This window comes from Gavialis gangeticus, unplaced genomic scaffold (genome assembly GCF_001723915.1).
Source record: "Gavialis gangeticus isolate Ggan-Ray unplaced genomic scaffold, GavGan_comp1, whole genome shotgun sequence".
In the NCBI taxonomy this organism is placed as follows: Eukaryota; Metazoa; Chordata; order Crocodylia; family Gavialidae; genus Gavialis; species Gavialis gangeticus.
In genome coordinates this window covers 3,698,588-3,711,850 of record NW_017728960.1, presented here as the reverse complement: position 1 = coordinate 3,711,850, position 13,263 = coordinate 3,698,588, and the positions used below count along the sequence as shown (strand labels likewise).

The window sequence follows — 13,263 nt, the reverse complement described above, 5'->3', positions numbered from 1 at the left end:
GTCACTTAATTTATTGATGAGGATGGAGTGAGAGACAGTGTCAAAGGCCTTCTTAAAGTCTAGAAAGACTGTCCACGGCAACACCATCATCCAAGGATTTAGTTACTTGGTCATAAAAAGCAATCAGGTTGGTCAGGCAGGACCTGTCTTTGATGAACCCAGGCTGATTGCCCCTGAGCATGATCTCCCCTGCTGCCCCCCACAGATGTGCTCCTTGATGATTCTCTCCAAGATCTTCCCAAGCACCAAGGTGAGGCTTACAGGCCTATAGTTACCTGGGTCCTCCCTCCTCCCTTTCTTGAAAATTGGGACCACATTAGCCAGTTTCCAATCCCCCGGCACCTGGCCAGATGACCACGAATGCTCATACAGCCAGGCCAAAAGCTCTGCGATGACCCTTGCCAGCTCCCTCAACACCTTTGGGTGGAGGGCATCTGGACTTGCTGATTTAAAAATGTCTAGTCCTTCCAGAAGATCCCTAACTACATCTGCACTAACTGAAGGCCTGACAGAGCTATCCCCGAGATTGTCTCCACCTCTGGTAGATGGGATGTCCCGGTCCCTGTTCAAGAAAACAGAGGCAAAGAAACTGTTAAAAATATCAGCTTTCTTGTCTGGCGTAGCCACAAGATTACAGTTTGCGTCTTGCAGGGGCCCTACATTGCCTGGTGCCCTCTTCTTGCTCCCAATGTACTTGAAAAAGGACATTTTGTTGTCCTTAATCCTGGACACTAGCCTGAGCTCCATCTCTGCCTTGGCCTTCCTAATAGCCCTCCTACACTCACGGGCTGAGGAGGAGTACTCCTCCTTGGTGATAGCTCCTCAGCTGTAACTGATGATAGGGTCCTGGGTCGGGACTGCTCTGTCTGCAGCCCCAAGGCTCCCCCGTCCCCTCCTCCCTGCCTCATCCACGGCCCTGGCACTTCGGGGCTGTTACTCGAGCTGCTCCAGATCTTGGCCCAGACTTCGAAGATGCGGCTGGAGAGAGAGGAGCAAATCCCAGGGGCCAACTCAGGAATTCACAGCACTCCGCGAAGACAAACTAGGAAGGGCCCAAGCCCCTGGCCCTGACTGAAGGGGTGGGGAGGGGGAGGAGGAGGGGAGAAAGCAGCTGGCAGGCTGCCTTGCCCATGACCCACCAGTGTGGGACCTGCCCCCAGCCAGGGTCCGTGGCCTGGCCCCAGCTGGAGCAGGGGCACAGGGCTGGCAGTGGGTGTCCCAGCTCTGGCTTGCCCCAGCTCAGCTGTTTGTCTGTCCAGCGAAATGCACCAACACCTTAAATAACCGCTTGGTGTTTGGGCGAGCCCCCCTGGCACAACACCCCCATGGGGACTAGGCACATAGCCATGTTTATTCAAAGCCAAGCTCATTCCATTCCTGACACTGATAGCTGACAGCTGGCGCGTGGCACATGACCGCCATCCCAGCCATCCACCCACATGCCCCAGGGTGCAGGAGACCCTGCCCGGCTTGTGCCCATGGAAGGGGCAGCAGGTGTCCTGCCCTGTTTGAAGGGGGCCAGGGATCAGAGTGCCCTCCCCCACCCCCAACCAAGCTGCTGTGCATGAGGCAGTGGGGTGTGAGGACAGGGACACCCTGGGAAGGTGGGTGTGAGCCCTGGGGCTGGCTGCTCCCTGCCCTGCAGTGCAGAGCCTGGTGCCTGGACAGCCTTGAGACGTCAGCCTCACCCAGACCCCAGCCCAGTGAGGGCCACGGCCCACCTGCCTGGTTGCTTGGGCCCAGCCGGAGCTAAGGAGACACAGCTCAGTGCGTGGGGGGGAAACGCTTTATTGCAGCAACAGATTCCAGGGCAGAGGCCAGGGGGGTAGAAGCAGGTGCGTCTCGGGGAGGCGGGTGCCGAGGGGCCCTGGCGCTGTAAGAATATGTTTGATATTTAGTTGGCTTTCCAATAAAACAACCTAATATCAAACATATCAGACAGAGGCAGGTGGGCAGGCAGGTGGCAGCACGGACACCCTGCAAGAGAAGAGAGAAGGAGGGAGTGAGGGACCAGGGAGACATGCCAGTCCCTGCCACAGCCCCAGTCCCTGCCCAGGGCTCCTGCCAGGTGCCAGTGCAGAACGGGCAGGGGAAGGAAAGGCTGTATCCACCCCCTCTGCTGCCCCTGGCCTGGCTGACAGCCCTCTTCCCCTGCCCCCTCTCTACCCTGCACCTTCTCCAGCCCCAAACAGCCCAGCTCACCTGCCCCGAAACACACACACCCTGCTGAGCTCCAAGTCCATGCAGCATGCAGGTGCATGATGACAGGCAGACCTGGAGCCTGTATCAGAGCTGGGGACTGAGAGCCCCACAACCAGTTTGGGTTCGGTGAGCCCCTAGGTACCAGGAAGGTGCCTGTACCCTGTGGCACCTAGTCCTGGGGGCTTGGCCACTCCCTGGTGCAGCCCCTGGGAGCCTGGACCTTACCCCTGCTGCTGCCAGAGCCTGGCGTGGATCCCATGGGAAGGCAGGGCCACCCCAGCATGGGCTGAGCCTCTCCAAGCCCTGCTCTGTTCAGCAGGCCAGAGGCAGCAGGCAGGCGGCTGGGCGCTCCCACGCGGTCCTGCCTGGGTCGCACGCAGCGCTGGTTTATAAAGGCACTGGCTGTGCCCGGCAGGGGGGCTCGGCCCCACACACGTGTCCTCGTTCCCATTATCCCCCTGTGCCCTTGGAGCCCGATCAGCCCTAATCAATGTGGTCGATCGGGCCGCGTGGCTGCCTGCTGCCCCCAGGCACAGGCCTTGCTCTGGTGTTCAGCTGTGGATACTGTGAACAACGGCTGTTAGATGGCCCCTGCCCCTTGCTGCAGCACTGGGGAGCACTGAGGGCCCCAGGGCCAGGAGCAAGAGTGGGGGGTGGGGGGTGGGAGGGCTGAACCCTGCATGTAGCTAGAATGGGGCTGTGTCCCATGGGCCTGAGCAGGGAGGGCGGCCCCCTGCCCTGCTCCATCCCCAGAACCCGCAGCAGCACCAACCCCCTTTCCTGGCACCTGGGGGCCCAAGCAGCCCCTGCCCTGCATGACCTGCCCCAGGGACAGTCTCTACACAGTGCTGGGCACAAGTCAGGGCAGAATTGGGCCCGCAGCATTGGCGTGGGCCCCTGAGTCAGTTCCTCCCCAGTGTCCCGCTCCCCAGTGTCCCTGCCCTGCCCTGAGTCAATTCCTCCCCAGTGTCCCGTTCTCCGATGGCCCTGCCCTGTCCTGCCCTGCCCTGCTGGAAGCAGCTGGTGCAGATAATGATCATAATGAGCAGTGATTGAGGAGGGGCAGCCCTGCCTGCCCACTGGCTTGGTGCTCTGGGCAGGCGTGTACCCCAGTTTTCTGCTTGTCTGTGCTCTAGTGTGGGTTGAGCAAGCCCTGGATAACCAGCTGTGCTCCACCCCAGAGCCAGCTTCACCATAGGAGCAGACCTCAGGTGTCTCTAGCATTCACATGGGCTGGGTCTGTCTGGTGCACTGCTGGCAATAATCCAGGTGTGGGGCTGGCTGGGCAGAGGCATCGCAGCTCAGAGTCCAAGGGAGCTGAGTGGGGGGGTGTCCCCTAGGCCTGCCCCTCCAGGGCGCTCCCTGCATTTCATGGGGTCTCGGACCCCCTTCCCCTACCCCCACCTGGCCATTACCCCTCCCCTGCCCAGCTCATTGATTCCTCTGCCCTAATGATGGAGTTTTCCCTGCAGCAGGACATGCTCGGTCTCTTGCTGACCTTGGGAACAGGACAGATGGCCCAGGGCGGAGCCAGCGCTAATGGAGCTGCAGAGCAGCCCCCAACTACTCCCCCCTCAGTTCACAGCTCTGTGGGGTGCCCATGTCCCCCCTCTGCTGCAGCATGGAGCTCGGCTGGGCATGGCTGGGCCTTGCCTTTCCCCCCCGCTATATCTGGGGGGGGGCCCTCAGTGCCAGCCATCAGACCCTCTGGATGCACGTGCCAGGGTAGGTGCAGGACAAAAAACACTGTGATGGGCATAGTTACAAGTATCTGCCCCCCAAGTAGGAGCACACAGCTCCCTGTGCCCCAGGCCTGTGCAGAGCTGCTGGGCTGTGCCTGGCTGCAGAGAGGCAAGAGATGAGGGTAGCAAGGGCAGGTGCAGTGTGCGGTGGGTCTGAGGCAGCTTGGTGCCCTGGACCCGGGAGTGTGCAGCCAGCAGCTGACGTGATGTGAGCAGACAAGCTCTGTAATGAAGGGCCATGGTGGAGGGGGCCAGCCCCATCCTGTCAATAACTGGAGCCAGGCTGCACTGATGGCCCCTCGGGCAGGGAGGCTCCAAGGTTAGGTGGAAGGAACAGGGGAGGTGGGCAGCAATGGGGCTGGGGGGGAGGGTAGGTCCCCAAACTCCAGTCTGTGAGTGCAGGAAACCAAGAAGCTCCTTCTCCCCTGGGAAAGCCCTGCCCTCTGCCCTGCCTTCCCTCTATCCCCAGCAGAGCAGCAGCTGGGGCAGAATTGGGCCTGGCTGGAAGTTGCCCCTGTACCCTGACCCTAGCTGCCACCCATACACCCGGCTGAGGAAAACTGGTCACAGAGCAAGGGCCTTGCTGTCTGTAAGGGCCCAGCAGGGCAGGGGGAAGCCAGGCTGGGGCTGCAGGCGGGGAGTGAGCACTCAAGGGCACTGGCACCAGGGAGCATGGGTGGCTTGTGCCCATTGGCATCTGCCCTTTGGGCTGAGCAGCTGCGCTCCCACGAGGACCAGCCTGCTTCAGGGGCTCCTGGAATGGAGACGCACCCCCATTATGGAGCATGTGAGCAGGTGCGGTGGCTGCGCAGGCGGTGGCGCCAGGCAGGCCCACATATGGTCTGGGACACAGTTGTGTTTTGCACATGTGTGTGTTGCAGAGAGTCATGTTGTGAGGGGGTTGAGGGTGGACAAGGCAAGTGTGCAGTACATTGCGGTGCCCAGTTCAGGGCACCCCTACCTGTCCTGCCTGGCATCTCCATTGTGGTCAGTGCCCCCAAGCTCCAGGGACATGCAGGGCCGTGGCATTGGGGGCAGGTCTGGAGCGGGACCAGGCTGGGCACCGGGACAGGCCGGGCTTCTCCACAGTGCCAGGCAGTGCAGAGCAGGCGTGTGCTGGGTCAGAGGCTGTGCGTGCCAGGGTCCATGCCCCTGCCATGTCAGCATGTGCAGGAGGGAAGGCAGGTTTGCATGTGTTGGGCACATGTGGATATGTGTACGTCTGTGTGCAAACCTGCCCGTGCCCTCCAGGAACTCCTGCTCAGGTCTTCTCTACCAACCACTGATGCTCTTTTGGGTGGCTCAGGCCAGCTGGGGATGACAGATGGGATTCTCCCATCAGCAATCGGGGACCAGAGAGCTCAGCCCCAGCTCAGTCCGGTTTGAGGCAGGGATCAGGAAGCCCTGGAGCAGCAGCTCTGAATCAAGTGCTGTGGGGATCTGCTAGGGGCAGGTTCAGACCCTGGGAGCAAAGCGACATAGGCCACAGAACTGAGAAGCCTCCTGGCCCTGATTTAATGGTAATTAGCTGACACATTCATGACAAGACAGAGGAGTGACAGGATCTCTATGAGCATCCGACTGTGCATTGTCCATAGCTGCTCCTGGTTCATAGAGCATGGCTTGGCTCTGATGAGCGAGGGGGAAGTGCTGGGATGTGATGAAGGCTGTGGATCTGGAGACAGTGTGTGTGGAGGGGTGGAAATGGACACCCCCACACCTGTGAATGCAGTGCCTGAGCCCTTGGGCAGCTTGCCTTGCCACTGCTGTCACTCTGCGCCCCTCTGATCCCTGCTGTGACAGGGCCCCCAGGAAGGCCCCTCCTGCTGCTTGCCCCAGTATAACTCCACGCACGCAGCTGGCACTGGGAGGGGGTTTCTTGGGTGCTCAGAGCCGCTCCATGTAGAAAGCCCAGCCGAGCCGTGCCAGCTCCTGTTGATGCTGCAGCCTTTCTTGCTGGAGCAGGGAGCACAGGGCTGCGCGCCGCACCTGGCAGGAGAGCACCGCAGCACCAGGATCAGAGCCCCTTCTTGAGAGCCAGGCTGGAGCCTGGGCCCCTGGATCAGGACCTCACCAGCCCTGGCCTGGGCCTCACTGCCCTTACCAGCATGAGCTCCTTGCTGGCAAGGCGCAGCTCCTCTGCAAGGCCACGGCGGAGCTGCCGCCAGCCTGCGACCAGGGACCGCTGCTCCTGCTGTACCCACTGCAGTGCCTGCTGCCGCTCCTGCTCCCACCTGCCAGCCAGAGTGAAGGCACTGGGTGGGGGCACCTGGCTGGGCATCAGGGAGGGCCCCTGGGGCCCAGGCAAAGCTGAGGGGTGATGAAGCAGCCTGTGGAATATCTCTTTTACCTGCTGGTGTGAGCAGCTGCCCAACCCCAGCAGGGCCAGGCCTTGGCTGAAGGGAGAATGGGGAACAAGCCCCAGGGAGGGGGGCACCCAACCCTCTGGGCCTGCCCTGCACAGGGCCCTGGGCAAGGCCCTGGGCTAGGCTGGGCTGAGCTAATCCCAGTGGTGTGAGCCTGGGACTATTCTGATATCCTCATGGTCGCAGTTCACACCGCAGGAACTGAGGGCCGTCGCCAGTGGGCAGCCGATGGTAAAAAAAGTCCTCTGGACCCCCTCGCGGGAGCCCAGAAACAATTCAGATGTTGCCGCCCCCGGCGGGGGGTGGGTCCAGCCTGGCCGTTGCCGCGGCTGCTGCCATTGTGGTGGGCGACTGGTGCTGTGACGACATCAACCAAAACACGTGGACGGGAGGTCTTCCTGGTGTTTGCGCACGGTGGTCTTCGTGCAGTTAAAAGGCTAAAAGCTTAAAAGGTTAAAAGCCTAAAACCTCAAGGGGGGCCACCACTGGGTAGGATGACCAGCACCTTAAAAACACCAATACGTTATGGGGGACAACTAAGGAGAAAACAGGGCGTGTTCGTGCAGGGTCACAGGGTCAAAACGAGCGCTCCCCCAGGGGACACTGAGCAGAGCACCTCAGACAGCGCCCACTGGCTTGTGAACTTGGAGAGCTTGCCAGCAGCTACTGCCCAGTGGTACTCCGCCTGGAGACCCGTGCAAAGGACACCGAGGAAACACGCCCCGAGGTTGCTGGGAGCCTTCCCGGCCAGAGCCTCCTTCCTGGATAGCCAGATGACAAGCTTGGCCAGAGCCAGGAGGTTGACCAGGAGGTCCCAGGCCTTGGTGGGGCAACGGATGGGGTGCGCATAAACTAAAAGGTGAGGGGAGTAGCACAGCCAGAACTTGAGGAGCAAGTTCTGGAGGAGGAGGTGCAGGGGCTGCAGTCTGGCACACTCGATGACAAGGTGCGCCAGAGTCTCCCTCGGTACAGAACAGGCACTGGTTGGAGACCGGTTCAGGCCACTGCTGCCAGCTAGGTGAGTGGGACTGCACTGCAACAGCCCCATGGCAGGAGACAGCGCCCAGAGCCCCTTTACCTTTGCACCAGCTTCTTGTAGTCCTCCACCTTTGCCAGCAGCTAGAATCAAAACAGCAGTCAGTGGGAACCTGCCCCACGCCCAGCTCAAACCGCCAGCCCAGTCCCTGCACTGCCCTGGGAGAAGTGGAGCTGGTGATGAACCATGCAGGTGTCCCAGTTTGGCAGTGGTCACTGCCAGGGGCACGAGTGGTAGGCTGGGGCAAGGGCAGGATGCCCCTGAGCAGGCTGGAGCATGGCCAGGATGCAGGGGCCCCTGCACAAGCAAAGGCAATGGTTTGATACCTGCTGTAGCTCTACGTGGAAAACACCTGTGGGCCTCAAGCTCTGGGCAGCAGCTGGCCCAGAACTGGCCTGATAAGAGCAGGCCCCAGCCCCTCCACTTGCAGGGGGTCCAGGAAGATGCCCTAGCAGACCCTCCCCCACCCCAGGGATACCAGGCGAGCCTCTTGCGGGGAGTGCCTCTGCTCCTCTGCCCCTGGCTGCTGTGCAACAGCTGTAGTACCCAAGCTGTGCATGCTCACAGGGATTTGGGCTTCCCTCTGCTCTTCTTCCTGCCCCTGCCCACCTCCTCCTCCTTCAGGATCTGTTGGAGCATAGAGACAGGCCTGCTCCTGGCCCTCTTCCCAGGTGCCATTGCCAGGACAGGTGCAGGCTCCATGTTCCTGCTCTGTCTGTTATTGTTTGCATCCTGTCACCATGGCAGCTACAACCTGGTAACAAAGACAAAGGCCCTGATTGGACTGTCCTAGTTGCCTTGGAGGCAGTGGGAGGCGAGGTCAGAGGTTAGCCCCCACATGGCTGAGTATGCAAGGGCATCCATAACAGCACCATCCCCAGCACCCTGGCCTGCCCACTCCGCCCCATCACTTCACCCGTGCTGGAAGCAGCTCCATGTCCCCTGGCTCAGCCTGGACCTCCAAGCATGGAGGGGGGTGCCCACCCCACACTTTGCAGGCAGTCAGCCATGGGGACACTTCCTATAAGGGTAGGATCTGAATTGGGGTCCAGGCTACAGGAGCCTGCAACACAGGAGTACGTGTGGAGGGATGATGTTGGAGGTCAGGCCCTGCCGCACCAGTTTATTGTTTATACCCTCACCTGCTTTGGTCCACGTTAGTGAAGGCAGTGAGCTGTCCGTGACAGCTGTGGAAGCAGCAGGCTGGGCCTCTTTGACCTGGCTGGCACAGCTGACCAATACCCCAAGCTTCCAGTACAAGGAACAACTCAGGGTGAGGGCTGGGCACAAAAGGGCCCTGGCAATCCCCAGCTCTTCCTACTTCCCAGGTGAAACAAGGGCAAGAAGGGACATTGGGAAAGGCCCTTGTGGCCCCCTTTGTGCTCTCTGCCCACATGCTCCCACCCAGCCGATGAATTCATCACCCCACAGCTCTCACCATCCAGAACACAGCATGGCAGGCAGGACTCCTGGGGAAGGCTCCACACAGACACTAGCTCTGGAGGACCATTGGTTTATTAAACAGCGATTTAAAAAGAGGGGGAGCACACACACATGGCAGCTGGAGGCACCATGTCCTGCTCACACCAGGGTGAGGAGGGGCCACTGGCCCAGCCCAGGGGACTGGCAGATAACAAACGCTGTACTGAGTCCCTGCCAAGAGAGGGTTTCAAACTTCCAGATGTTGCAGCTCCCTGCTGTTGCAGGCCATCCCGCCCCCTAAGACCTGCAGGAGAGGCTCCTGTGGCAATGTCACACAGTGCTGCACAAGCAAGAAGGGCAGCCCTCAGCTGGGCAGGCTGTGCTGGAAACAGGTTTCCACTCTGCTGTAAAGAACAGTCTGGGGTGGAAGAGAGAACAGGCAGCAGCCAGGCCCTGGCCCTGCCAAGGGAACAGGCCACCCCCAGCTCCACAGGAGACATGGAACTATTTACAATGATTTACTTGGGTTCTCCAAAGACTTGGTTCCTGGTGTACCAAGGAATACGTAAGCACAATCAGCTGATGGGCAAGGGGATTGGCCACAGGCCCCTGTTGCAGTAGAGAACCAGGAGGAGAAGCATTTCCCCTTTGGAAAGAACAGGTCCAGAGAGCCCCATGCCTGCACAGACATGACAGATGGAGGATCAGCCCTGCCAGCCATCTCTGGGAGCGAGGGCACAGGCAGAGGCAAGCACTGACCCAGATCATCTCATAAATAAGCTAAAGCTAATCAAGTGGTCTATGCACAAGGCTAGCACCTGCAAAGCCACTAGCTGAGAAAAGGAACAAGTCTGGAATCTCTTCGGAGCCCATGCAGGGGGCTGGTCACCTTCCAGCTCCGCAGCCAGCCTGCTGCTTTGGAAGAAGCTTCCTGGCCAGGGGACAGGCTTCCCCCACCCAGACAAAGCTTCCATGGAGCCACCCGTGACATCCAACACCACGTGGCAGGGAGTGATCCCAGAGCCCTGCAGCCTCCCTGCTGCTAGGACACCACAGTACCCTGCCTGGAGAGGAGCTCTCTTCATGGCAGGTCCCGGGAGCTCACAGGGTGCTCTCCAGCGTGTTGTAGTTGTCCTTGAAGCTCTTCAGCTCCAGGAAGTGTTTGGCACGTTTGCTCTTCTGGCTGGAAGGCAGGTAGGTGACCTGGATGGTCGCAGGGTTGGAGACCTCGGGTGAGAGCGTGAGGTCCTTGGCTGCCGACTGGTGCTGCCGCTGGCTGCTGCCTCCTCGTGCCTTGATGCTGTGGAAGAAGAGAGACATGACTGAATCCAGGAATGTGGCAGCCCTCCCTGGGGCAGGTGCGTGCTCATCTGGCCCCCACACAGGGACAGCTTGGGGCTCTGCTGTTTCCCCACATGCAGCCTAATGTCTGTCTTTGTACTGGACAGACAGGTTTGGTGTCTGGTACCACTGATGTTGAGAGCCAAGCACTTTCCTCTCAGGACCCTGGAGCCCCTGGCACTGGCCTGGCTGTGGGAGAAGCCTTGCAGGCCACTGCTACCTGAGTAGCATTACTGGCTCTAACACTTAGATCATAGGAAGCATGAGGGGACATAACGTAAGCTTAAGTAATAGGCACAGGCTCTGTGCATCCCCTCTCCTGTTGTGCAGAGCAAGGCTCAGAGAGTGTCATGTCCCCCCCCCCTCCGCCTGTTGTCTACCAGGGACCAGAGAGACTCACACATTTGCTAGCTCAGTCAGGGCTTCCTGGTACTTCAGATACTCAGTCTTCCCAAAGACCTGGGCACAAACAGAAGAGCTCCTCAGAGATCCTGTCCACTGGCTGGGTTCTGGCCAGGGCAGGAGTGGAACAAAGAGCAGGCGTGAGCAATGCTGCCAGGGCAGCAGCTGGCTCCACTGAGATCCACCCCGGGCCTGCGCTTACCCCCGTGCCGTAGCGGGCGCTGTCATACCCGTCCAGCAGGGTGTCCAGCAAGGTCTTGCGGATGCCTTTGAAGGGAGTGCTGGAGTTCCTCAGCTCCAGCAAGTAGGCCCGGAAGCTCTTCCCTATTAAGGCCTTGGGGTATCTGCCATCTGCATAAAACGGGATGTCTGGAAAACCAACAGGCATGATGACAGGCAGGGCACTGGGCAGCACACCCAAGTGCTCCTGCAACCTCTGAAGCAGCTCCTGCTGCCTGCCCTGGAGAGTAACTGCAGATCACATGCTGCCACCTTGATGGGGTATTCCCAGCTCCTCTGCAGTACATGTGAGCCCAGCTCACAGAGCAGCAGAAGCACAGGCAGATCCCTAGTCAGAGCGCAGAGCTCAGCCTGGCTCCAGCAGGACTCTTGGGGCAGAGGCTGACCTGAGGGTCAACTTAGCCACGATAAACCCCCCGTGAGCTCCCTGATCTGCCTCTGCTGGAGTCCTGTACAGCACAGACAATGAGTCAGGTTTGGGAAGGCCTGCACCTCGCTCAAGAGGAGCTTCAGCTACAGCAGGCAGAAACAGCAGGTAATCTGAAAGTTTTCCTTAAGCATCAGAGACCAGGTGTCTCAGCCTGGACCTGGCCAATCTGCGAAAAACACTTTCAGGAAGGTTCCCGATGCCTTTCTTGCAACTCTGTTACACTGCATATACACCGAGAGTGACCACACTCAGAGCAAAAGATTCCCCACCAATTCTGCCACCTTGTCTCCTGCCTTTTGCTCAACCTCAGTAAAGGAACTAATCCATCTGCTCAAGACAGTTTCACTGCATGTCTGGTCAGTCCCACTGCCAGCTAGTCCTGTGCTAGTGTAGACGGTCCTAAGCCTTATGCAGCAGCACAGACCCCTACCCCATCTGGCTGGGATCCCCTCCCACATAGGCAAGAAGAGAGGGGGGGGGGGATCAGCTGCAAACCATAGATTGAGAACATTCTGGCCACTCCTGGACTCCCCACCCAGCAGTGCTCTCTCTTACCTGAAGTTCTGATTGCATCCAGTGCCTTCATGCGGTACAAGTAGTTATAGCAACCTGGGAAAGAGAAAACACAAACTGATGGCTCCACATGTTTTGGAGACAAACGGGACATGCTCACAACTGTGTGTGGGCACAACAGCACTGCAACAGCTGCCAATTGCCCTGCTGGAGCCTCTCCTGGTGCAGTGAGGACAGCCCCCAACTACAAGGCTAATCTGTCCAGGCAGCACGACTGGTAACTGACTCTCCATCTCCTCCGTGTGGCGGCTGATGCACAGGCTCAGAGTGTCAGATTAGGACTGGCCCAGAGCCATGTTCTCCTTGGGTCACATGCCCTGCAAGCCTCCCTCAGACTAGGAGCCAGAGTCAACACAGAGAAGGCAGGCTGCAATCTGCTCCTTTGTGGGAGACTGGGAGGAACCCGGGGGCTACCCTGGTTAGTCTTTGCAATGGTATTGCTTGCCCCTAGGTGTAGGATCAAGGGCCTAGGGGAAAGCAGGCATGTTGTAGGGGAGGACCCGGACCCTCCTCCGCCCCTCCATTCCTCCAGGAAGAAGGGAGGGTGTAGTACACTGGCTGCCAGAGGTCTCTAGCTGCAGGAGCCTGGCATCATCTTCGGCCAGCAGCTGTGGCTCATACTTAATGTCCTGTACTCTGGACAGTCGAACGTCGATCTCCTCTTTCAGGTCCTGTCCAGAAAAGAACACAAAGCACCCTGCATTTAGAGCCCGCCCTCCTTCCCAAAGGGCCTCCCGGCATGAGCAAACCAGTATGCCAGAATCATTTCACCCAGCACTGCCACAAAGCATTGGGGGAGGCTGGGGTTTTCTAGCAATTATAAAGAAGCAGAAAATAAAGTCCCCCTATGCAAAGAGAAGTCGGAGGAAAGCTGTCAGTTTATTTAGCCCTCAGACCCAACAAAAAGTGTCATGGATTTTCATGCTACCCAGGGGTGTGGTGGCTGGTTTAAGGTTCATCTAAAGACACGCTCCACTGGGAGAGAGGATTCCCATGCACCCAGCTGGAGCCCTGGGCATCTCTGTAGCTAACCAGAGAGCAGAGATGCTCCTCAAGCCATCCAAACCATTCTCTGCAGCCTCTGTGACCCCTGGGGGCCCAGGGGCTGCCCCTGCCCATCCCCATTCAGCCTGCGAGATGCAGCAGAGACAAACACCCACATCTCATTGCACCAACCATCTTTCACCTCCCCCCCATGAGACCCTGTGAAGGGAAGAGACACCCCTCCTCTCCCTTGCCGCACCCACCTTGGGGGCATGCTGCCCAACTGGCACGTGGGGGCCACGGCGGGACTTCATGGCAAAGCGCATGATCTGCCTCTTCACAAAGATGAACAGCAGCACAAACACCTGGGCCAGGCAGGAGACAGACTGTAAGCCTGGCAGGGCTGGGACCCTTGCACAGGAGCCCCCCTTCCCCTTTAAAGGAGGAAACCCTCCATGCACAAACAGGGGGGGCAGAGACAGAAGACCCCCCACGTGGCAGACGACCCCCCAGGGCGAAGCCCCA

The 13,263-nt window shown here is 59.3% G+C and overlaps 2 protein-coding genes across 2 annotated transcripts; both read right to left on the bottom strand.

Moving 5' to 3' along the window:
* Positions 1-5,432: 5,432 nt before the first annotated feature.
* On the bottom strand, positions 5,433-8,534 carry CUNH1orf189 (chromosome unknown C1orf189 homolog). The gene is made up of 4 exons (XM_019527716.1): positions 7,956-8,534; positions 7,389-7,429; positions 6,049-6,178; positions 5,433-5,933 (listed from the first exon to the last, which is right to left on the bottom strand). The coding sequence occupies exons 1-4, from the start codon at positions 8,046-8,048 to the stop codon at positions 5,832-5,834; spliced, it is 366 nt and encodes a 121-aa protein (XP_019383261.1). The 5' UTR covers positions 8,049-8,534; the 3' UTR covers positions 5,433-5,831.
* A 309-nt stretch (positions 8,535-8,843) lies between these two features.
* On the bottom strand, positions 8,844-13,133 carry CUNH1orf43 (chromosome unknown C1orf43 homolog). Its single transcript, XM_019527728.1, has 6 exons — positions 13,002-13,133; positions 12,308-12,425; positions 11,737-11,790; positions 10,714-10,880; positions 10,510-10,568; positions 8,844-10,068 (listed from the first exon to the last, which is right to left on the bottom strand). The coding sequence occupies exons 1-6, from the start codon at positions 13,062-13,064 to the stop codon at positions 9,870-9,872; spliced, it is 660 nt and encodes a 219-aa protein (XP_019383273.1). The 5' UTR covers positions 13,065-13,133; the 3' UTR covers positions 8,844-9,869.
* Positions 13,134-13,263: the final 130 nt, after the last annotated feature.

Coding starts and splice junctions, on each gene's coding strand:
- CUNH1orf43 (XM_019527728.1), bottom strand. CDS start 13,064: ATGCGCTTTGCCATGAAGTCCCGCCGTGGCCCCCACGTGCCAGTTGGG. Junction 11,791..12,307: donor AGAGACCTCTGGCAGCCAGT/GTACTACACCCT, acceptor TCTCTTTCCCAG/GTTGCTATAACTACTTGTAC. Junction 10,069..10,509: donor CTGACTGAGCTAGCAAATGT/GTGAGTCTCTCT, acceptor CTTCTTCCACAG/CATCAAGGCACGAGGAGGCA.
- CUNH1orf189 (XM_019527716.1), bottom strand. CDS start 8,048: ATGGAGCCTGCACCTGTCCTGGCAATGGCACCTGGGAAGAGGGCCAGG. Junction 7,430..7,955: donor AGATCCTGAAGGAGGAGGAG/GTGGGCAGGGGC, acceptor TTTTGATTCTAG/CTGCTGGCAAAGGTGGAGGA. Junction 5,934..6,048: donor CCAGCAAGGAGCTCATGCTG/GTAAGGGCAGTG, acceptor CTCTCCTGCCAG/GTGCGGCGCGCAGCCCTGTG.